This window comes from Panthera pardus, unplaced genomic scaffold (assembly GCF_024362965.1).
Source record: "Panthera pardus isolate Hobbes unplaced genomic scaffold, ASM2436296v1 HiC_scaffold_16, whole genome shotgun sequence".
In the NCBI taxonomy this organism is placed as follows: Eukaryota; Metazoa; Chordata; class Mammalia; order Carnivora; family Felidae; genus Panthera; species Panthera pardus.
Genome location: NW_026526721.1, coordinates 123,743,199 through 123,768,071, shown reverse-complemented (window position 1 = coordinate 123,768,071; position 24,873 = coordinate 123,743,199). Strand labels below are relative to the sequence as shown.

The window sequence follows — 24,873 nt, the reverse complement described above, 5'->3', positions numbered from 1 at the left end:
AAGATCAATGAAACCAAGAGCTGGTTCTTTGAAAAGATAATTTGACAAACCGTTGGCTAGATTCATCAAAAAAAGGAAATACAAAATCAGAAATTAAAGATGAGACATTATAGCTGATACCACAGAAGTACAATGGATGAGACTAAAATTATATGCTAACAAATTTGACAACCTAAAAGAAAGGGGTAAATTTCTAGCAACATACAACCAAGACTGAATAATGAATGGAAAATCTGAACAGACTATTAATACAGAGACTGAATTAGAAACAAAAAACCTCCCAAGACCAGATGGATTCACTAGTGAATTCTACCAAACACTCAAGAATACAAATCCTTCTCAAAGTCTTCCAAAAAAAATAGAAGAGGAGGTAACTCTTCCAAACTCATATTATAAGGCCAGTATTTACCCTGACACCAAAGCTGAACAAGGACATCGTAAGAAAAAATTATAGACCAATATCCCTGATGAACACTGATGCAAAAATCTTCAACAAGATATTAGAAAGCTGAATTCAGGGAGCCTGGGTGGCTCAGTCGGTTGAGTGTCTGACGCTCAGGCTTAGGTCATGATCTCATGGTTCATGAGTTTGAGCCCCATGTTGGGCTCTGTGCTGACAGCTCAGAGCCCTGGACCCTGCCTTGGATACTGTCACTGTCTCTCTCTCTCTCTCTCTCTGTCTCTGTCTCAAAAACAAACATAAAAAAACAACTCTGAATGCCCCTCTCTCTCTCCCCCTCTCCCACTCACTCTCTCTCTCTCTCTCTCTCTCTAACATTAAAAAAATTTTTTTTAATAAAAAAGGTAACATTCTCTTAAATGTTTAATAAGAAAGATAACATTCTCTCTTAAAAAACAACGCTGAATTCAACAATATATTAAAAAGATGGCACACCATGATCAAGTGGGAATCCCAGAATTCAAGGATGATTCAACATCCATCTGCAAATCAATCAATGTGAATCATCACATTAACAAAAATCATACGTTCATCTCAACAGATGCAGATAAAACATGTGACAAAATTCAGGGTGCCTTGGTTGCTTAGCTGGTTAAGTGTTTAACTCTTGAATTCAGCTTGGGTCATGATCTCATGGTTTGTGAGATCGGGCTCTGCGCTGACAGCATGTAGCCTGCTTGGGATTCTCTCTGCCCCTCCCTCCCTCGCTCGCTCTCAAAATAAAAAACATTAAGGAAAAAAAAGTGACAAAACTCAACATCCACTAAAAATAAAAACTGTCAACAGAGTGGGTATAGAGGGAATGTAGCTCAACATAATAAAGGCCATAGATGACAAACGCACAACTAACATCATACTCAGCAGTGAGAAGCTGACAGCTTTTTCTCTAAGGTCAGGAACAAGACGAGGATAGCCACTCTTGCCACTTTTTTAGTATTGGAAGTCCTAGTCAGAGCAATTAGGCAAGAAAAACAAAAGGTATCCACATGGAAAAGGAAGAAGTAAAAGTGTCACTATTTACAGATGACATAACATTATAGAAAACCCTAAAGACTCCACTAAAAAACCATTAGAACTATTCAACAAATTCAGCACATTTCTGTACACTAATAATGAATTATCAGAGAAATTAACAGTCCCATTTACAGCTGCATCAAAAAGAATAAAACACCTAGGAATAAATGTAACCAAAGAGGTAAAAGATCAGTGCATTGAAAAATCTAAGACATTAATGAAAAACACTGAATACAACACAAAGATAGTTCCTGCTCAAGGAATGGAACAATTAATGTTAAAATGTCCATACTACCCAAAGCAATCTATAGATTTAATGCAATCCTTTAAAAATTCCAATGGCTTTTTTCACAGAAATAAAACAGATAATCCTAAAATTGGTATGGGGCCACAAGAAACCAAAGCAATCTTAAGAAAGAACACAGCTGGAGGCATTATACTACTTTGATTTCAAACTCTATTACAACGCTATGGTAATAAAACAGTATGGTATTGGCGTAAAAAACAGACACAAAGATTAATGGAACAAAACAGCTCAGAAACAAATCCACATCTAGATAGTTGACTAACTTATGACAATGTCAATTAATACAACTTATACAATGAGGAAAGGACTGTTTCTGCAGTAAACGGTGTTGGGAAAACTGGACAGCCACATGTAAATGAATGAAACTGGGCCACAATCTCACATCATACACAAAAGTAAACTAAATATGCATTAAAGACTTAATGTAATGTAGGACCTGAAACCATGAAACTCCTAGAAGAAAATATAGGCAATAAACTCCCTGACACTGGTCTTGGTTATCATTTTTTGCATTTGACACCAAAAGCAAAGGCAACAAAAACAAAATTAAGTGCAACTACATCAAACTGAAAAGTTTTTGCACAGCAAAGGAAATGGTCAACAAAACAAAGAGGCAACCTACTGAATGGGAGAAAATATTTACAAACCATTTATCTGATGAGGTGTTAATATTCAAAATATACAAAGAACTCCTACAATAGCAAAAAACCCAAAAAGTCTGATTTAAAAATAGGCAGAGAACCTCAACATTTTTCCAAAGAAGATACACAGATGACCAAAAGATACATAAAAAGGTGCTCCATATCATTAATCCTCAGAGAAATGGGAATCAAAACAATAATGAGATATCACCTTATACCTGTTAGAATGACTATTACCAAGAGTTGGCAAAGATGTGAAGAAAGGGGAACCCTTGTGCACTGTTGGTGGGAATGCAAACTGGTGCAGCCACTGTGGAAAACAATATGGAGGTTCCTCAAAAAATTAAAAATAGAACTACCCTACAACCCAGCAATTCTACTTCTAGGTCTTTAGCCAAAGAAAATGAAAATACTAATTCAAAAATATATATGTACCCTCATGTTCACTACAACACTGTTTACAATAGCCAAGACATGGAAGCAACATAAGTGTCCAATGGTGGATGAATGGATAAAGAAGATGTGTATGTGTGTGTGTACATATACACACAATGAGATATTCTGCCATAAAAAAAAAAAATGAAATCTTGCCATTTGTGAAAACATGGATGGACCCTGAGGGTGTTATGCTAAGTGAAATAAGTCAGACAAAGATTCTTATTGAATGATCTCACTTACATGTGGAATCTAAAACAAAACAAAAAAAATCCATAAAAGATACCAAAAACCCCAAAACTGCCAAGCTCGTTGATATAGAGATTGGTGGTAGGTGCCAGGGGGTGGTAGGGTAAAGATGGGTGAAGGGGGTCAAAAGGAACAAATTTCCACTTATAAAATTAAGTCATGGGGATATTATGTACAGCATGGTGACCATATTTAATAATACTATATTACATTTTAGAAAGCTAGGAGAATGGATCTTTAAAGTTCTCACCATGAGAAAACAGATTTTATAACTGTGTAGTGATGCATGTTGACTTGTGATCATTTTGCAATATATACACATATAAAATCATGTTATACACATGAAACTAATGTTACTTTACCTCAAAAAAAAATAAAATATCTACAAGTAAGGAGGCCAGTAACCTTTTGTGAGTACATGACAAAGCTTATACAAAAAGATTCCTCTGCCTTGCTCCACAGACAGAAGAAAGGCAGGCCACTATTTTTCATGAAACTCCAAGAGACCTAAGTATTTAGCATCCTAGTCCTTAGCTGGTCAGAAAAAACAGAGTTGAGGTGGGCCTATGAACAGGCACTGCTGAGAGAGAAGGGGCAGGTAAAGAGAGACAGGGCAAGCTCAGAGAAAGTCCGAAGCAAATCCCAAAGCACAGTAGTCCGAGGCACTTCCCAGAGAGGCAAATAGCCTCTTGATGCTTCCAGGGCTTTTGATTAGCACACGACAGCGATTATCTGTCATAATGATGCACTGAATATCTGTTACGAACCAACACTGTTCTGGATGCTCCCCTGAATAGTCTTCGGTTTTAAAAGTAGGAAAATAGATCAAACAAAAATGATTAAAATATGTAAATCTCAATTTGACTTTTTGCTTCTTTAAGATTTGAATTTTTTGTTCCCATGGAAGAAGTAAAGAAGAGGTCACTAGATGTTGCAGTGAAAAACAGTAGGCCACTTGGCTCACACAGAAGGAAGGAACTAGGAAAAGTAAGTACAAGAGGGACTCCTGACACTGTTCCCACAGCACCGCCCCCCCCCCCCCCCCCCGGCACTCTAACTGTTCATTGGTGGAACACCCTTGCAGAAATTCTGATTGGATCATCTGGTTATTATCAGACCTGGGTTCAAGGAGGGGAGAGCCTCATTAGGAGGTTATTTTTATTTTGTGTGTGTTTATGTGTGTGTAATGTTCCTGAAAGTATTAGATATGCCAATTAATATGATCAACACTTTTAACAAGCTGGAGAATCTATCTAAATTCATCATTGCACAAGTATCTGAACATGTATTAAGTATTGTTTTGATAAATACAGCATCCTGTGAAGGCTTGGGTCTCATCACGTCAAGATTTTTGCGGAGATGAGATTTTACTTAAAGTAAAAGTATGGTAAATATAATCTTCAGGAAGATGCCAAGGAGACACAAAAAAGAAGGATGTTTGTTAATACTTTGCAGTTGTATTTCAATAAACATCTTCTTATAATCATGTTTTGAAAAGCCCACTTCTATGATGGAGGTAATATCCTCACTTTTACAGTTGAGGCAACTATGGTGTCTTGCTTAAAATTATGATCAGTTCATGAGTAAAGGCAAGTTGTTCTCCCGTTCAGTAACATTGATAAATTCTTTTTTCAAAGTTTTATTTATTTACTTAAGAGAGAGAGAATCCCAGGTAGGCTCCACACTGCCAGCATGGAGCCCAATGCAGGGCCTGAACTCACAAACTGCAAGATCATGACCTGACCCCAAATCTAGAGTCGGATGCTTAACTGACTGAGCCACCCAGGTGCCCCATGTAGATTCTGAGGTTTAACTCCAAAGAGCAGTTGACCTCTTCTCAGGACACTGAGGTCATTGTCATAACCTCTCCACAAGGACAGTACAATGTTGAGAGCCAAAGGAAAAAGAGCCCTTGCCCAAGGAAGCCCTTTTTATGATCAATTCCGTTTGTGCCAATAGGTTTCCACTCAATGCAATTTTTGGAAGGAAACTGATTACTTGTGTTTGTTTAGGTACTGATCGACTTATCAAAAGAGGATCTGATTATGGGCTTCTCACATTGGTGAGTGAGCCCTTTCATTTTACCACATTAATCTGGTACTCAAGACACTGTCTCAGTTGTGCATATTCTCTCCAAAGTTCTTCCCTTTTCAGGACATGTCAGCTTCTTTGCTTATCAAGGAGAGAGACAGATTAGACTTGTACTTCAGGCTTTCCCCGCTTGCAGATCTCACTTGCCCAACAGACCTCTTTAAGTTCTCGCCTTAACCCTGCCTGGTCTCCTTACAGAGAGACGGGTTCTGCTGTCCCACAGGGGCCGAGGCAGGCTAGACAAGGCTGCCTTTCTGCCACTGCCACCACAGCACGCTCTCATACTAATGCAAGTCCAACCTGACTGTCTTACAGGTATGAGCTGACTCCAGATGGACAGCCCCGAAGTTGATGAGCACCCTTACCAGCTTTATATTAAAATGTGTACATATGTATATTTTGTAATTTAAATCAGAACAGCCATTTGAAAATATATACATACATTTTCGTGTGAAATTTAAGTGCATGACTGGATAATACTAGGAAGAGGTCAACATATGCAAAAGCAAGAACTACTCTCTCAGTTGGATTTAATTGTTCAAATCCAAAAAGAAATGAGGTATTTGTGCCTAATAAATTATTAGGAATCTCAGTGGTGATTTTTTTTTGTGTGTGGGTAATTACATACAACTTGGGACTTGTCAAAAGGGTCCTGTCTCAGGCATAGGGGGAAAAGGAGGTCTGTTCCTGGAGCAGCTACCAATATTCCTGGGAAGCGACTGACTGAAGAGGCTTCTTTTATAGGAATAAAAAGGGACCCACACCAAAAGTGCCAAAAGCCAACACTACCTGTGCCCTTCTGACTGCCACCTCTGGTACTGTGCTGCCTGGAAATTTGTCCCTGTATCTACTTTAGAACTGAAATGTACTTTTCCGATGACCACAATGTTATAGTGGTATACCTAAATACCCTCAGTTCAATACTCCAGCGTGGGATGGCCCAGGACCAAACTCCAGCAGGAGGCATCACTTCCATAGGAAAAAGCAAACCAAATCCCAAACGTGCCTCTACATCTGCTCTCCGAGGGCAGAGCACTAGAGACTGCTGCCGAGTGTTGGTGCCAGAGGGGAAAAGGAGCCTCTGTATCTCTCTCACATGGTTTGGCAATTCTGTTCCACCTTTCTAAGACATGGCGGGTTCACTTAAATAACTTTGGAAGCAAAAAGTATGTAAACTGCACATTTAAACAAGTGCCCCTTTTGCATTTCAAACTTAATAAAACCAAATATTCTTGTCCTCTCTGATGTTATCCTCGAGTTCCTGTGGAGCCCACATTATCTTTTCTCTTACTCAGGCAACACCCCTGACATCGGTTTCCTGGTCTCCCTCCCCCACTGCCTGCACTACGCTTTTTCTGAAGAATGGTAACATCCTAAAGTTTTTGTCATGTTACTGTCTTATAAATTATCTGTGATTTCCTGTTTTCTACAAGAGTAAAACCCACTGCTTAATTTGCCCTTTAGACCTAACAGTCTGGTCCCCAGTCTTTTGCTACTCTCTATTCATATGCATATGCTCTTTTCCAGAATAGTCTACATATCCTATCCTGCCTACTCAAATCCTATTTTCTTAAAAGCCTGTCTCAGAACCTACCTCCTCTGTTATGCCAGTCCACAGTGAAATGGCCTCTCCCCACCTCCTACATCATTTACTGTCAATACTATTTTTCATTTTAACAATTCCCTGCCTATAACATTTAATTTTTAAAAATGTTTATTAGAGGGGCACCTGGGTAGCTCAGTTAAGCGGATGACTTTGGCTTAGGTCATGATCTCACAGTTAGTGAGTTCAAGCCTTGCGTCAGGCTCTGTGCTGACAGCTCAGAGCCTGGAGCCTGCTTTGGATTCTGTGTCTCCCTCTCTTTCTGCCCCTCCCCCACTCATGCTCTCTTTGTCTCTCAAAAATGAATAAACATTTTAAAAAAAAGTTTATTAGAAACCTATGAAGGTCACATACTAAGCAACTACTTATATTGTGTTTGGTATTTAATGTTTGTTTATTGTCCACCCAATTGAACTAAATTACTCTGGTTTTTCAACCCCCCTCATCCAAGACTATGCTAAACACATGGCAGATGAATAATAACATTTGTTTCTGCTAAGATTTCTATTTTGAATGACAAATTCTCATAACAAAACGGAGCAAATGATACCTGCCTGTGCTGTCTACCTCACAATGGCATTCAAATGTTCATTAAATACACAGGCCTTGAAAATGGTAAAGCACTAGAGAAGTATAAGGGAATGTATCATGTGTCATATCCTGCATATATTAGCAACCTTAACTTCTGGTCAAGATGGCAGACAAGTGCAGGGTGCCTGGGTAGCTCAGTCGGTTAAGCATCTGACTTCAGCTCCGGTCATGATCTCGTGGTTCATGAGTTGAAGCCCCACGTCTGGCTCTGTGCTGACAGCTCAGAGCCTGGAGCCTGCTTTGGATTCTGTGTCTCCCTTTCTCTCTGCCCTTCCCTGGCTCATGCCCTGTCTCTCTCTCCAAAATAAACATTAAAAAAAATCCTCTTAAAGATAGCAGACAAGTGAAAACCTATCCTTCCTCCTCCAAACACACAGAAAGCCCTACTTAAACCAGCAACAACATTTATTTTACACATGGCTGATTAAGACATAATGCAGGTAAAGTTCCTGATGATGGTTTAAGAGGATATCTAAAGCAGGGTACAGGAGTTGAAGGTGAGTTTAAGTATTGACAGGAACCAGAATTCTAGCATACACACTAGACAGAAGGCAATGTTACTGTGTAAGGGGCAAGAAGCCTGAAAAGTTTTGAAACAGAAAACACCTTGGCTGCTGATGAGGATAAGGAACTGGTTGTCAGCAATGGGTGGAAACAATCACCGAATCAGTCCTACAGGAGTATGGAATCTGTGGTTACACATAATTGACATAATTGAGCCCCCAAACCTTGAAAATGTAAAAACTGGTTTCGAACCTGCAATCACATGAAGCCCTGACCCAGGCAACCACAAACTGGCCCTGAGGTTGCCACTCGCACCCCTGGGGAAGCTCTGGGATCACTACAGCAGGTAATTCCCACTAAAAGAAGCTTCCAGGCAAAAGTTACAAGATAAAATTGGAATTTTAAAAATATGAAACACAAGGGAACATCAACCTGAAAAATGGCTACTAGATGCACTTCAGGAAAAGAGAAAATGTAACATTCAGAAGTGGCATGTGGGAAACAATGGGGAGCAAAGAAATCCATAAATTGGTGGTTAACTAAGTCTTAACTGTTTAAAAAATATAAGCAAGCAAGCAAAAATTTTTGCAAAAACTGGGTTCGGAAACACAGTGGTGCTAAAATGCTGGTATTAACCTTTAAGAGGAATATGATTTGGCTATTGTTGAAAGTGCTGCTATAAACATTGGGGTACAAGTGCCCCTATGCATCAGCACTCCTGTATCCCTTGGGTAAATTCTTGGCAGTGCTACTGCTGGGTCATAGGGTAGGTCTATTTTTAATTTTGGGGGAACCTCCACACACTGTTTTCCAGAGCTGCACCAGTTTGCATTCCCACCAACAGTGCAAGAGGGTTCCTGTTTCCCCACATCCTCTCCAGCATCTATAGTCTCCTGATTTGTTCATTTTGGCCACTCTGACTGGCGTGAGGTGATATCCGAGTGTGGTTTTGATTTGTATTTCCCTGATGAGGAGCGACGTTGAGCATCTTTTCATGTGCCTGTTGGCCATCTGGATGTCTTCTTTAGAGAAGTGTCTATTCGTGTTTTTTGCCCACTTCTTCACTGGATTATTTGTTTTTCGGGTGTGGAGTTTGGTGAGCTCTTTATAGATTTTGGATACTAGCCCTTCGTCCAATATGTCATTTGCAAATATCTTTTCCCATCCCATCGGTTGCCTTTTAGTTTTGTTGATTGTTTCCTTTGCAGTGCAGAAGCTTTTTATCTTCATGAGGTCCCAATAGTTCATTTTTGCTTTTAATTCTTTTGGTTTTGGAGATGTGTCAGGTAAGAAATTGCTGTGGCTGAGGTCAGAGAGGTTTTTTTCCTGCTTTCTTGTCTAGGGTTTTGATGGTTTCCTGTCTCACATTCAGGTCCTTTATCCATTTTGAGTTTATTTTTGTAAATGGTGTAAGAAAGTGGTCTAGTTCCATTCTTCAGCATGTTGCCGTCCAGTTCTCCGAGCACTATTTGTTAAAGAGACTGTGTTTTTTCCATTGGATATTCCTTCCTGCTTTGTCAAAGATTGGTTGGCCATACATTTGTGGGTCCAATTCTGGATTCTCTATTCCATCGGTCTATGTGTCTGTTTTTGTGCCAATACCATGCTGTCTTGTTGATTACAGCTTTGTAGTAGAGGCTAAAGTCTGGGATTGTGATGCCTCCTGCTTTGGTCTTCTTCTTCAATATTACTTTGCCTATTCGGGGTCGTTTGTGGTTCCATACAAATTTTAGGATTGCTTGTTCTAACTTCGAGAAGAACGCTGGTGCAATTTTGATTGGGATTGCATTCAGTGTGTAGATTGCTTTGGGTAGTATCGACATTTTACCAATGCTTATTCTTCCAATCCATGAGCACAGAATATTTTTCCATTTCTTTGTATCTTCTTCAATTTCCTTCATAAACTTTCTATAGTTTTCAGCATACAAATCTTTGACATCTTTGGTTAGGTTTATTCCTAGGTATTTTATGATTCTTGGTGCAATTGTGAATGGGATCAGTTTCTTTATTTGCCTTTCTGTTGCTCATTATTAGTGTATAAGAATGCAACTGATTTTTGTACATTAATTTTGTATCCTGCGACTTCGCTGAATTCATGTATCGCCTAAATGTCCATCAATTGATGAATGGATAAAGAAGTTGTGGTTTATATATACAATGGAATACTACTTGGCAATGAGAAAGAATGAAATATGGCCTTTTGTAGCAATGTGGATGGAACTGGAGAGTGTTATGCTAAGTGACATAAGTCATACAGAGAAAGACAGATACCATATGTTTTCACTCTTAAGTGGATCCTGAGAAATGTAATAGAAGACCAGCAGGGAGGAGAAGGGGGAAAAAAGTTATAGAGAGGGAAGGAGGCAAACCATAAGAACCTCTTAAATACTGAGAACAAACTGAGGGTTGATGGGGGGTGGGGGAGAGGGGAAAGTGGGTGATGGGCATTGAGGAGGGCACCTGTTGGGATGAGCACTGGGTGTTGTATGGAAACCAATTTGACAATAAATTTTATATTAAAAAAAAGTCATCACAGCTAAAAAAAAAAAAGGAATATGAGGCTGATTCAAAGGAAAGTTAAGAGTGTTCAAGTCGTTATTTAGGAAACTAAAGATAGTTTTATATTTAAAAAAATTTATAAATTTGTGTCAGTTACTAGCTTATCACCTCTCAGCTCCAAATCAATCCGTCTTTGCCATGCTTTGATGACACAGAGACACCACTGACTTGCTTTTTTGCCTGGCTGGGAGGGGGGCTGTTGCTGTTAGGCTTTGCCAATAGAGGACGCTGGAGAGACGCTGAAAGGCAGGAGCAAAAGGAAGGGGCTTTTCTTTTTGCTACTGAAGTGCTGTTTTCCATGGCAGCTTGCTGGTTGTGGTGTGGAGGCTGTTCTGGGTCACCTAAGCACCCCTCACACTTTACCCTTGGCACATATCCTTGGGGTCTGCCCCCATAACCAAGGCCTTCACAGTTTAGAACCAGCCAGCAAGTTGGTTTTGTCTTTTTCTTTTTCTTTTTTTTTCCCTGTAAGTGGGCTTCTTCCTATGGCTGCCAAACCTCTCCTCAAAGTTTTCAATCTCAGCCTAGTTGGAAGGAATTCTTCTAAATTTCTAAATTCCTTTCTTGTTCACTCTCCTTTATCCCTGGGGGGTAGTAGTACCTGCTTTCTGAAGTTGCTACTTTCTACCCCTTAGAGTCCTCTTTTATCCCCTTTTAGTAGTTAACTACCTTTTACTAACTAGCAATTCTTGTTTTAAATTTTTCCTGTTAGCTACTTACGCAATGTGGTTTGTTTCCTGATTGGACCCTGAATGACAAAGTATATATTAAAAATGTTAAGATAGGGGCGCCTAGGTGGCTCAGTCGGTTGAGCGTCCGACTTCGGCTCAGGTCATGATCTCACAGTCTGTGGGTTCGAGCCCCATATCGAGCTCTGTGCTGATGGCTCAGAGCCTGGAGCCTGCTTCCAATTCTGTGTCTCCCTCTCTCTCTGCCCCTTCCCTGCTCAGGCTCTGTCTCTCTCTGTCTCAAAAATAAATAAAAACATTAAGAAAAAAAAATTTTTAAAAAATGTTAAGATAATAAGTAAAATAGAGTAACAGTAGACTATCAATAGAGCTGAACTATAAAACTTCCACATCAGTAGTCAAGAAAAAGTAAAAGAGAAAAAAAAATCAACCTCCCAAAAATAAGAAAAAAAAGCACAGAAAAATTACAAACTATAACAAACAAAAGAAGATGGTCAAAAGACCTCTAAATATATTTATAATCATAATAATCCCACCATGAAAGCCTACAATATAGAATGATGCTGGGAAAACTGGACAGCTACATGCAAAAGAATGAAACCAGACCACTGCCTTATACCATACACACACAAAAAAACCTCAAAATGGGTTAAAGACCAAAATGTGAGACCTGAAATCATAAAAGTCCTAGAAGAAAATACAGGAAGTAATCTTTTTGTCTTTGGATTTAACATTATTCTAGATATGTTTCCTCAGGCATGGGAAACAAATGCAAAATTAAATTACTGAGAATATGTCAAAATCAAAAGCTTTTTTTCATGACCCTGAGATCAAGATGCGAGCTGAGATCAAGAATCAGACACCTGACTGAGCCACCCAAGCACCCCAAAATAAAAAGTTCTTGTACAGCAAAGGAAATCACGAACAAAACAAAAAGGCAACCCACTGAATGGGAGAACATATTTCCAAATGATATATCTGATAAAGGGTTAATATCCAAAACATAAAAATTATCTATAAACTCAACCCAAACAATATCCAAATAAAAAATGGGCAGAGGATGCTCAACATCAGGGGTGCTTGGCTGGCTCAGTCATTAGAGCATGAGACTCTTGACTTAGGGGTCATGAGTTTAAGCCCCACATTGGGTAGCGATTATTTAAAAAATAAAGATGTTCAACATTATTAATCATAAGGAAAATCCAAATTAAAACCATAAGGAGACATTACCTTATAGCTATCAGAATGGCGATTATCAGAGAGAAAAGAAATAACAAGTGTTGGTAAGGATGTGGACAAAAGGGAACCCTTGTCCACTGTTAATGGGAATGTAAGTGGTACAACCACTGGGGTTTCTCAAAAAATTAAAGACAGAAATGCCATATGATCCAGTAAATCCACTACTGGGCATTTATGCAAAGAAGATGAAAATACTAATTTGTAAAGATATATGCACCCCTATGTTTATTGCATTATTTATAATTATTAAAAGGAAAACAACAGCAATCCAAATGTCTATCAATAGATAAATGGATACAGAATATGTAGTATATATACACAAAAGAGTATTACTCAGCCATAAAAACAGGTTAGATTGTGCCATTTGAGATGTGTTGTGTCTAAAGGATATTATGCTAAGTGAAATAAATCAGGCAGAGGAAGACAAATACCATATGATTTTACTTAGATGTGGAATCTAAAAAAACAAAGGAACAGACAAAAAAAAACCCCACAAAAAACAGCAACAGACCCATAAATAGAGAATAAACTGGTAGTTGCCAGAGTGCAGGAGTGTGGGGGGATGGGCAAAATGGGTGCAAGGGAATAGGAGGTTAAGGTTTCTAGTTAGGGAATGTATAAGTCACAGGGATAAAAGGTACAGAATAGGAAATATAATCAATGGTATTGGAAAAACATTGTATAGTGACAGAAGGCAGCTACCCTTGTGGTGAGCGTAACATATATAGTTGTATCCCCATATTGTACCCCCGAAATTAATCTCACACTGTGTGTCAACTATACTTCCATGAAAAACAAAAAACAGAAAACAAAAAAAACCACAAACAACAACAACAACAACAACAACAACAACAACAACCCTCCAGGTATATTAGAATCACTGTGAAAGACAAATATACAGCTATAAGATAACATAGGAGAATAACTTACAACTGTGACCAGGGAAAGATTCCATAAGACACAGCACTGAACTATAAAGGTGAAGACCATACATCTCCCTACTAAAATAGGGTTCTTCAGTTCATCAAACGAAACTACACTTGACCCTTGAAGAACATGGGTTTGAATGGCATCTGCAATCTACTAATATGCAGATTACTTTTTTTATAAATACAGCACAGTACTATAAATGTATATTCTCTTCCTTATGGTTTTCTTAATAACATTTTCTTTTGTCTAACTTAATTTCTTATAAGAATACCGTATACTATATATATAACATTAAATATGTGTTAATTGCTTACATTATTAGTAAACCTTCCTCTGGTCAATAGTAGGCTATTAGTAGTTAAATTCTTGAGGAATCAAAAGTTAGACACGGATTTTTGACTGCATGAGGGGCAGGGTAACACCCCCAGTCCCCCATGCTGTTCAAGGGTCAATTGTATAGGAAAATGGAAAGAGAATACAGAATGGTAGAAGCCATTTTACTACACATTTAACTATCAAGTGGCTCATATCCAAAATATGTAACTCTTACAAATCAATATGAAAACACAGGTAGTCCAACAGGAAAAATGAACAAAGTACATATATAAGCACTTGTAAAAGAAATACAAATGGTCAATAAACAAAGGAAAAAATACCTAACTTAATTAGTAATCACAGAAATAAACATTACAACCACAATAATAACTCTATACAATGGCAAAAAATTAAAAATCTGACTTACCAACAACTGGTCAAGATGTGGAGATTTGAGAACTCTCATACACTGATGGTTGGAGTATACTCTGGTACAACCGCTGTGGAAAATACTTTGGCATTTTGTCATTTTCTTCTAGAGTTGAAGGTAAGCATTCCCTGTCAAAGTTGCTACAATGTACAACCCTCAAGGCTCCACTGACATCATTACCTACAGGAATGATATCACCTCTAATTGTACAGAACACAGCCTTTGTGGCTGTGTACAGAAGTGTTTTCCCCTAGGGCCCAGCCATTTTACTTCTTAGATATTGTACACAAGTGTACAAGGATGCCTATACAAGAATGTTCATAGCACCAATTTACAATAGACAAGAAAAATAAACAACCCAAATATCAATTTCCAGTAGAACAAAAAATGGACTGTATAATTTTCATAGAGGAATATCAAATAGCAATGAAAATAAATAAACTGGACCAACAGACAACAACATGGACCAATAGTACAAAAATAATATTGAAGCAAATAACAAATATTAAAAATAATATAAATGACATGATTCAGCAATTTTATACAATTGAAAAATAGGTAAAACTCAACTATCTGGTTTAGGCATACACACAAAAATGGCAAAACTATAAAAAAAACAAGGAAGTGGCTAACATAAGTCAGACTAATGATTACCCATTGGGAGAAGGGACATACCGTGGGGGCAGGGGAGCATTTTGGAGTGCTGGTGATACTCTATTTTTTATCATTCATTATACTTGACACTATGGTTTATACCACTTTTAGCATTGTGTTCTACTTTACAAAAAAGATGAGTAAATAAATGAAAAAAAAGGAAAAGAAATACCCAACAACTGTTAATTAAAAGGACAAAACTGGGGGCGCCTGAGTGGCTCAGTTGGTCGAGCATCCGACTTCCACTCAGGTCATGATCTCGAAGTTCTTGAGTTCAAGCCCCTTGTCAGGCTCTGTGCTAACAGCTCGGAGCCTGGAGCTTGCTTTGGATTCTGTGTCTCCCTCTCTCTCCCACTCTTCCCTGTTTGTGCTCTGTCTCTCAAAAATAAATGAACATTAAAAAAAGTTTTTAAAAAAAGGACAAAACTGTATTCAAAGTGAAATGAATGAGTAGTAATAGAGATATTGAGAAGATATTACCAACCATGAATTTATAAGTACATGTACATAGACTTGAAATATACAAAACAGGGATGCCTGGGTGGCATCAGTTAGTCAGTAAGTGTCCAACTCCAGCTCAGGTCATGATCTCACATTTCAATGGGTTTGAGCCTTGTATTGGGCTCTGTGCTGACAGCTCAGAGCCTGGAGGCTGCTTCAGATTCTGTCTCCCAGGCCCTCTGCCCCTCTCCCTGCTTGTGCACTCTCTCTCTAAAATAAAACATTATATATATATATATATATATATATATATATATATATATATATATATATATATATATATAAATTTTTTTTTTTGACAAATCCACAGAGAAATTTCACTATCTCCCATAAACTAACAAATCAAGCAGGTAAGAAAAAAAAATTGATAGAAATGAAGTAGAAGTAGATTTAAACAGTATAATAGCTGGGGGGTTACTCAGTTTTCCTGCTTCACTGGCATGGATACAGGAGGAGAGCTGAAGTCAGCTGACCTTGTACCCAGGTTGGACCTCAGGGGCTAGCACACTCGAGTTTACTCTTAAGGATTAAGAAGGGGGACCCAAAGTTCCCTCGTCCCTCAAACACAGCAGTGTTGAGGCCACAGGTCTTGGAATTCCAAGACTCTGGGCTGCAAAGTGACAGAGACCTCTCCAAGGGCTCTGGGGGACAACCTGGTAGGCCACAGGTGTGGGACTGCGAACTGGGAGAGATAAAATGGGTGGCATAGGCATGGAAGGGAGGGATCCCCTTTTGCAGAGAGACAAAAGGAAGAGGAAGAGAGGCTTTGGAAGTGTAGGACTGTATTTGGGGGAGAGAAAAAGCACAGACTGGGGATCGGAAAAAAACGGAGCAAGATCCAATTTCTAACTGCGGGACTTTCTCCAGACTGGGGCTGGCTGCCCTGTTTGCACACCTGGGGAGGAGGGGAGCCAGCCCCAGCCTCGATAACTAGTTCAGAGGCGCAGTCCACAGTGGGAGAAAGCGATCCTCTTCCCTGAGTGCTGTGGGAAGAAGGTATATATTTGTTCCAAGGACAAAGATCCCTGTCTGCACTGCCAGCCAGAGACCCTTTATCGACAGGGTGAAGCAGCATTTCCCCAGTACGGGAGAGCACGGATTGGGTTCCTTTTAACACACGGGGGTTTGAATCCCAGACAAGCGCCAGGGAGGTGCGGTGGGGAGGAGCAGGGGGGTGGGGGCGTGGCTGAGCAGCCCTCTCAAGCCCAAGCAGCACTGTGCGGATGACTTGAACGAAGTGGTTTGGGACACCTGGTCGGGGGAGCAAAGACTGGGGTGTCACCATTTTTCTCCCCATCACCAATAAGGTGGGGCTTTCAGGGAACGGACAAGGGGCCACAATGTAGGCGGGACCCACCTATACCAAACCACGCCCCTCGCACCTGGTAACTGTGTATCTACTGGAGCAAGATTGAGGCTGACCACACCAGACAGCCCCTCCTCCAGACCAGGGCCGCCACAGGTTCCAAGGCACTGGCAGTTTGGCATTTTCTGATTTAACTCTTGGACAATTCTTATTATATATACATATATGCATATATGTATATATACACACACACACATAAAAAATATATATATATATATATATATATATATATATATATATATATATATATATATATGTATTTTTTTCTTCCTTTTCTCCTTGTTTCTTCCCTCCTCTAGTCTGGTCATTCTGGTCGTTGGTTTGTTTAAGCAGGCAAAATTTAATCTATTCTCTTTACACCTGTTCTAGATCTTCTTTACTTTCCTCTTTCTCTCTGGATTAAGCCATATAGTTTCTCTGCCTGGCCAATTTTCTTGTCTTTTTCCTCGCCCCATCATTTCTCTCTTTGTATGGGATCAGGCCTCTTCCACTACCATGCCCCCCTTTTAAAAAAATTTTTTTTCCAGGGTTACTTCAATGAACATATCAAAGCACACCTGGTGGAAGGTCCAAACCATGCCTATAACTAGGGAGATAAAGCAACCAGAGTCACAACAACAGAGCGCATGTAACACACTCCAAAAAACACCTCCTGAAGGGCCAGGCCCTGGACAGTGTATGACCCCCCCTTTAATATAGTAGTGCTTGCAGGTGCAGGACACCTAACAAGCTTTTAAAACACATAAGGGACAGAAAACTATCCAAAATGATGAAATGGAGCAATTCTCCACAGAAGAAATTCCAGGAAGAAATGACAGCTAAAGAATTGCTCAAAACAGATACAAAGAATATATCTGATCAAGAATTTAGAATAATAGCTATAAGATTCATCACTGGGCTTGAAAAAAAGCTTACAATACAGCAGAGAATCTATTGCTGCAGAGATCAAGGAACTAAAAACTAGTCATGATGAATTAAAAAATGCTATAAATGAGGTACAAAATAAACTAGATGTAGTGACAGTGAAAATTCAAGAGGCAGAGGGGAGAATAAGTGAAATAGAAGGTAAAATTATGGAAACACATGAAGCTGAGAAAAAGAGATAAAAAAAATTCTAGGGATGCCTGTGTGGCTCAGTTGGTTGGGTGTCCCAACTTCAGCTCAGGTCATGATCTCATGGTGTGAGTTCGAGGCCCACATTGGACTCTGTGCTGACAGCTCAGAGCATGGAGCCTGCTTTGGATTCTGTGTCTCCATCTCTCTCTGTCCCTACCTTGCTCTCTCTCACTCTCTCGAAAATAAACATTAAAAAATTTTTTTAAAAAAATTCTAGACCATAAGTGAGAATTAGAGAGCTAAGTGATTCAATGAAACATAATAATATCCGTATCACAAGAGTTCCAGAAGAAGAAGAAGAAGAGAGGAAAGGGGCAGAAGGTTTACTTGAACAAATTGTAACAGTGAACTTCCCCAATCCGGGGAAGAAAGCAGACATTCAAATCTAGGAGGCACAGAGAACTCCCTTCAGACATAACAGGAATAGGTCTTCTCCATGACATATCATTGTGAAACTGGCAAAATACAAAGTTAAATAGAGAATTCTGAAAGCAGCTAGGGACAAATGGGCCTTAGCCTACAAGGGTAGACACATAAGGGTAGTAGCAGATCTGTCCACTGAAATTTGGCAGGCCAGAATAGGGTGACAGGAAATATTCAATGTGCTGAATAGGAAAAATATGCAGCCAAGAATCCTTTATGCAATAAGGTTGTCATTCAGAATAGAAGGAGAGATAAAGGTTTTCTCAGACAACAAAAACTGAAGGAGTTCATGACCACTAAATGGGCCCTACAAGAGATCCTAAGGGGGACTCTGTGAGTGGAATGTAGCAAAGACCACAAAGGACCAGGGATATCACTATAAGCATGAAACCTACAGACAACACAAGGACCCTAAATCCATATCTTTCAATAATAACACTGAATGTAAATGGACTAAATGCTCCAATCAAAAGACATAGGGTATCAGAATGGATTAAAAAAACAAGACATCTATTTGCTGGCTACAAAAGACCCATTTTAGACCTGAGGACACCTTCAGATTGAAAGTGAGGGGATGGAGAACCATCTATCATGCTACTGAAGTCAAAAGAAAGCTGGAGTAGCCATACTTATATCAGACAAACTAGATTTTAAACTAAAATCTATGCATCAAGAAGAGCTAACAATTATAAATGTGTATGTACCTATTTTGGAAGCACACAAATATATAAATCAATTAATCACAAACATAAGCAATCTTATTGATAAGAATTGGTAATTGCAGGGGACTTTAATACTCCACTTACAACAATGGACAGATCATCTAGGCAGAAAATCAGTAAAGAAACAATGGCTGTGAATGATATACTGGACCAGATGGACTTGACAGATATATTCAGAACTTCTCATCCAAAGCAGCAGAATACACATTCTTCTTGAGTGCACATGGAATATTCTCCAAGACAGATCACATACTGGGTCACAAAACAGCCCTCAATAAATATAAAAGGATTAAGATCATATCATGCACACTTTCAGATAACAATGCTATGAAACTTGAAAAAGTCTGGAAAACCTCCAAATGCATGGAGGTTAAAGAACATCCGACTAAAGAATGAATGGGTCAACCAGGCAATTAAAGAAGAAATTTAAAAAATATGTGGAAGTAAATAAAAATGAAAACATGACAGTCCAAACCCTTTGGCACACAGCAAAGTCAGTCCTAAGAGGAAAATACATTGCAATCCAGGCCTATCTCAAACAGGAAAAATCCCAAATAGAAAATCTAACAGCACACCTAGAGGACTAGAAGCAAAACAGTAAATAAACCCCAAGGCCAGCAGAAGAAGAGAAATAATAAAGATTAGAGCAGAAATAAACAATACAGAATCCAAAAAAACAAAACAAAAAACCCAGTAGAACAGATCAATGAAAGTAAGACCTGGTTTTTTGGAAAAATAAACAAATTGATAACCCCCTAGGCAGACTTTTCAAAAAGAAAAAAGGAGGACCCAAATACATAAAATCATGAATGAAACTGGGCACATCCCAACCAATCCCTCAGAAATACAAACAATTATCAGAGAATACTATAAAAAATTATATGCCAACAAACAGGACAACCTGGAAGAAATGGACAAATTCATAGACAACCACACACTACCAAAACTCAAACAGGAAGAAATAGAAAAAAATTGAACAGACTCATAACTAGAGAAGAAATTGAATCAATTATCAAAATTCTCCCAAGAGGGGCACCTTGGGACTTGACTCACTCAGTTAAGCTTCTCACTTCAGCTCAGGTCACAGATCTCATATTGAGTTCCAGCCCCATGTTGGGCTCTGTGCTGACAGCTCAGAGCCTGGAGCCTGCTTCGGACTCTGTGTCTCCTCCTCTCTCTGCCCCTCCCCTGCTCATGCTCTGTCTCTCTCAAAAATAAATAAACATTAAAAAAAAAAATCTCCCAACAAGTAAGAGTCCTGGGCCAGATGGCTTCCCAGGGGTATTCTACCAGACATTTAAAGCAGAGTTAATACCTATCCTTCTCAAACTGTTGTAAAAAATAGAAATGGAAGGAAAGCTTCTGGACTCATTCTATGAAGCTAGCATTACCTTGGCTCTCAAACCAGACAGAGACCCCACAAAAAAGAATTACAGGCGAATATCCCTGATGCACATGGATGTAAAAATTCTCAACAAGATACTAGCAAATCAAATTCAACAGTATATTAAAAGAATTATTCACCATGATCAAGTGGGATTCATTCTGGGCTGCAGGGCTGGTTCAATATCTGCAAATCAATCCATGTGATACATCACAATAAAAGGATACAAACCACATGATCCTGTCAATAGATGCAGAAAAAGCATTTGACAAAATACAGCATCCTTTTTTAATAAAAACCCTCAAGAAAATCTGGATAGAGGGAACATACCTTAAAATCATAAAAGCCATATATTAAAAGCCCACAGCTAATATCATCCTCAATGAGGAAAAACTAAGAGCTTTCCCCCTGTGATGAGGAATACAACAGGGATGTCCACTCTCACCGCTTTTTAACATAGTGTTGGAAGTTCTAGCATCAGCAATCAGACAGAAAAATGAAATAAAAGGTATCCAAATTGGCAAAGATGAAGTCAAACTTTCACTTTCACAGATGACATGATACTCTACATGGAAAACCTGAATGACTCCACCAAAAACTTGCTAGAACTGATACATGAATTCAGCAGTCACATACATAAAATCAAAGTCAAATACATAAAATCAGTGTACAGAAAAATCAAATTCAAATACATAAAATCAATGTACATTGATATAAAATCATGTACAGAAATCAGTTGCCTTTCTTATACACCAACAATGAAGCAAAAGAAAAAGAAATCAAGAAATCGATCCCATTTACAATTGCACAAAGAACCATAAAATACCTAGGAATAAACCTAACCAAAGATGTCAAAGATCTGTATGCCAAAAAGTATAGAAAATTTATGAAGGAAACTGAAGTAGACACAAAGAAATGGAAAAACATTCTGTGCTCATGGGTTGGAAGAATAAGCATTGTTAAAATGTCAATACTACCCAAAGCAATCTACACATTCAATGCAATCCCAATCAAAATTGCACCAGCATTCTTCTCGAAGCTAGAACAAGCAATCCTAAAATTTGTGGAACCACAAAATACCCTGAATAGCCAAAGTAATGTTGAAAAAGAAAACCAAAGCAGGAGGCATCACAACTCAGGACTTTAGCTTCTACTACAAAGCCGTAATCATCAAGACAGTATGGTACTGGCACAAAAACAGACACATAGATCAATGGAATTGAACAGAAAACCCAGAATTGGACTCACAAATGTATGGCCAACTAATCTTTGACAAAGCAAGAAAGAGTATCCAATGGAAAAAAGACAGTCTCTTTAGCAAATGGTGCTGGGAGAACTGGACAGCAACATGCACAAGAATGAACCTAGACCACTTTCTTACACCATACACAAAAATAAACTCAAAATGGATGAAAGACCTGAATGTGAGACAGGAAACCATCAAAACCCTAGAGGAGAAAACAGGTAATAACCTCTTTGACCTCAGCCACAGCAATTTCTTGCTCAACATGTCTCCAAAAGCAAGGGAATTAAAAGCAAAAATGAATCAATATTGGGACCTCATGAAGATAAAAAGCTTCTGCACTGCAAAGGAAACAATCAACAAAACTAAAAGGCAACCCATGCAATGGGAAAAGATATTTGCAAATGACATATCGGACAAAGGGTTAGTATCAAAAATCTATAAACAACTTACTAAACTCAACACTCGAAAAACAAATAATCCAGTGAAGAAATGGGCAGAAGACATGAATAGACACTTTCCAAAGACATCCAGATGGCCAACAGACACATGAAATGATGCTCAATGTCATTCATCATTAGGGCAATACAAATCAAAACCACACTGAGATACCACCTCACACTGGTCAGAGTAGCTAAAATTAACAACTCAGGAAACAATAGATGCTGGTGAGGATGTGGAGAAACAGGAACCCTCTTGCACTGTGTGGGGAATGCAAACTGGTACAGTTGCTCTGGAAAACAATGTGGAGTTTCCTCAAAAAATTAAAAATTAAACTACCCTACAACCCTGCAATAGCACGCCTAGGGATTTATCCAAAGGACACAGGAATGATGATTCATAGGGACAGATGTACCCCAATGTTTATAGCAGCACTTTCAACAATAGCCAAATTATGGAAAGAGCCAAAATGTCCATCAACTAATGAATGGATAAAGAAGATGTGGTTTATATATACAATGGAATACTACTTGGCAACGACAAAGAATGAAATCCTGCCATTCGCAGCAATGTGGATGGAACTGGAGGGTATCATGTTAAGTGACATAAGTCAGAGAAAGACAGGTATCATGTTTTCACTCATATGTGGATCTTGAGAAACTAAATAGAAGACCATGGGGGAAGGGAAGGGAAAAAATATATAGTTACAGAGAGGGAGGGAGGCAAACCATAAGAGACTCCTAAATACAGAGAACAAACTGAGGGTTGATGGGGGGCCAGGGGAGAGGGGAAAATGGGTGACGGCCATTGAGGAGGGCACTTGTTGGGATGAGCACTAGGTGTTGTGTGTAAGCGATGAATCACGGGAATCTACCCCCAAAACCAAGAGCATCCTGTACACACTGTATGTTAGCCAATTTGACAATAAATTATATTAAATTAATTACTGAACTTAATTAATAAAATTAAATACAGAGAACAAACAGAGGGTTGATGGGGGCAGGGGAGAGGGGAAAATGGGTGATGGGCATTGAGGAGGGCACCTGTTGGGATGAGCACTGGATGTTGTATGTAAGCTATGAATCATGGGAATCTACCCCCAAAACCAAGAGCACACTGTATACACCCTATGTTAGCCAACTTGACAATAAATTATATATATTAAAAAAAGTATAATAGCCATATATATCAAATAGAGATCAGGCTTTTTTTTAAAACAACTTGTGGAATATGTATAAATTTCATCACATAAAAAGTGACAAAGAAACAACAATTTCCAAAGACCTGATACCAAAAAACAAAACATGTTCTGACTACAATGCAGTAAAATTAGAAAAAAATAATTTAAAAAAAATAATAAAAAGACAACCTAAGAACCCTACACATTTTCAGACTTAATACTTCTAAACTTCCACTTTTAACCAGGATGGAGTAACAGAAACCAAATTTACCCTTCCACCTGTACCAACCAGAACCAAAACAAAACAAAGAACAGACAAAATACATGAAACAACAATTTTCAAGACACTGGATACCAGGTATGTCCACATAACAGTCTGAACATGAATGTTTATAGCAGTTTTATTTGTAGCAGTCAAAAACTGGAAAATAACTAAAATCTCCATCACTAGGTGAATGGATAAACAAATTGTGGTATATTCATACAATGGAATACTACACAGCAATAGAAAGGAATGAACTGTTAATAAATGCACCATGCAAAAATCTTAAAATAATTATGGTGAAAGAGGCCAGACAAAAAAAGAGAACAACTTTTTAAAATCAATTTTATGATTCCATTTACATGAAATCCCATAAAATGCAAACGAGTCTATAATGACAGAGAACAGATCAGTTGTTGCTTAGGGGTGGCAAGGGGCTGGGTAAATTACCAAGAGCAAAGAGAGAAGCTTTGGAGAGAGATTGGTATGTTTATTATTTTGATTGTGGTGATGGTTTCACAGGTATAGGTGTATCAAAACTTATCAAATTGTATACTTTAAATATGTTCAACCTACTAATCAATTATTCCATAATTAAAAAGTTAAAAAGGGGCCAAACACTAATTTCAGTACTTTACTTATATTTTAAATAATTAAAACTGGATAAAAGTAGATCCAACAGAGGGGGCCTAAAGTTCTTACTAGTGGCACTGTCCCATTCAGTGATCCTCCAAAAAACTCTTGAGGCCTCTGAGGAAACGTTTGAAACCTGTTTTAAACTAAGAGTTAACCAGAGATTCTTAAACTAGCTAACAAAATTTAAATTCACATACTTTTTAAATTATATTTTTTCATTTCAAATAACGTTAGATTTTCTAGCTGCCTCACAGCAATTTCTTAGAGTAATCTAATCAGCTCAGAGTATTTACATAATTAAATATTCAATTACTTTTTCTACCCAACTCTCAAAAGACACAGGTCCTTTCACAGACTGTGGGCTCGTGTTTGGAAATGTAACTGCAGGGGTGCCTGGGTGGCTCAGTTGGTTGAGCATCTGACTTCAGCTCAGGTCACGATCTCACTGTGAGTTTGAGCCCCGCATCGGGCTCTGTGCTGACAGCTCAGAGCCTGGAGCCTGCTTCAGATTCTGTGTGTGCGTCTCTCTTTCTGCCCCTCCCCAACTCACACTCTGTCCCTCTCTCTCCTTCAAAAATAAACATTAAAAAAAAATTTTAGAAATGTAACTGCAGCCTAACAAAACAAAGAATTTTAAATCTAGAAAGAACCTAGGCCTGCTACTTATAACAGAGTGGCAAGGGATTGGCGGGGGGGGGGGGGGGGGGGGGGGGGGGGAGTAACACTGGTCCCTTAAGAAACTCAGACTGAATATTGAGAACAGAGAATAAGTAGAAGCAGCAATAAAAGCATTCTTATGTAAAATAAAATGCAGCAAGGATCAGCCTTGTAAGAGAATATGACTCATTCTATGTGAGTAATGCAAATAAGTCACTGAGGACACTTACA

General features: G+C 38.7%; 1 protein-coding gene across 3 annotated transcripts in view; it reads left to right on the top strand.

Moving 5' to 3' along the window:
* ESYT3 (extended synaptotagmin 3) overlaps positions 1 to 5,789 on the top strand; it is a 49,602-nt gene extending 43,813 nt beyond the window's left edge. For all 3 annotated transcript variants that reach the window (XM_019437676.2, XM_019437670.2, XM_019437702.2), the window contains 3 exons: positions 3,988 to 4,093; positions 5,119 to 5,168; positions 5,513 to 5,789. In XM_019437676.2, the coding sequence (XP_019293221.2) occupies positions 3,988 to 4,093; positions 5,119 to 5,168; positions 5,513 to 5,549 (193 nt within the window). In that variant the 3' untranslated portion in view covers positions 5,550 to 5,789. The remainder of the gene's footprint in view (positions 1 to 3,987; positions 4,094 to 5,118; positions 5,169 to 5,512) is intronic.
* Positions 5,790 to 24,873: the final 19,084 nt, after the last annotated feature.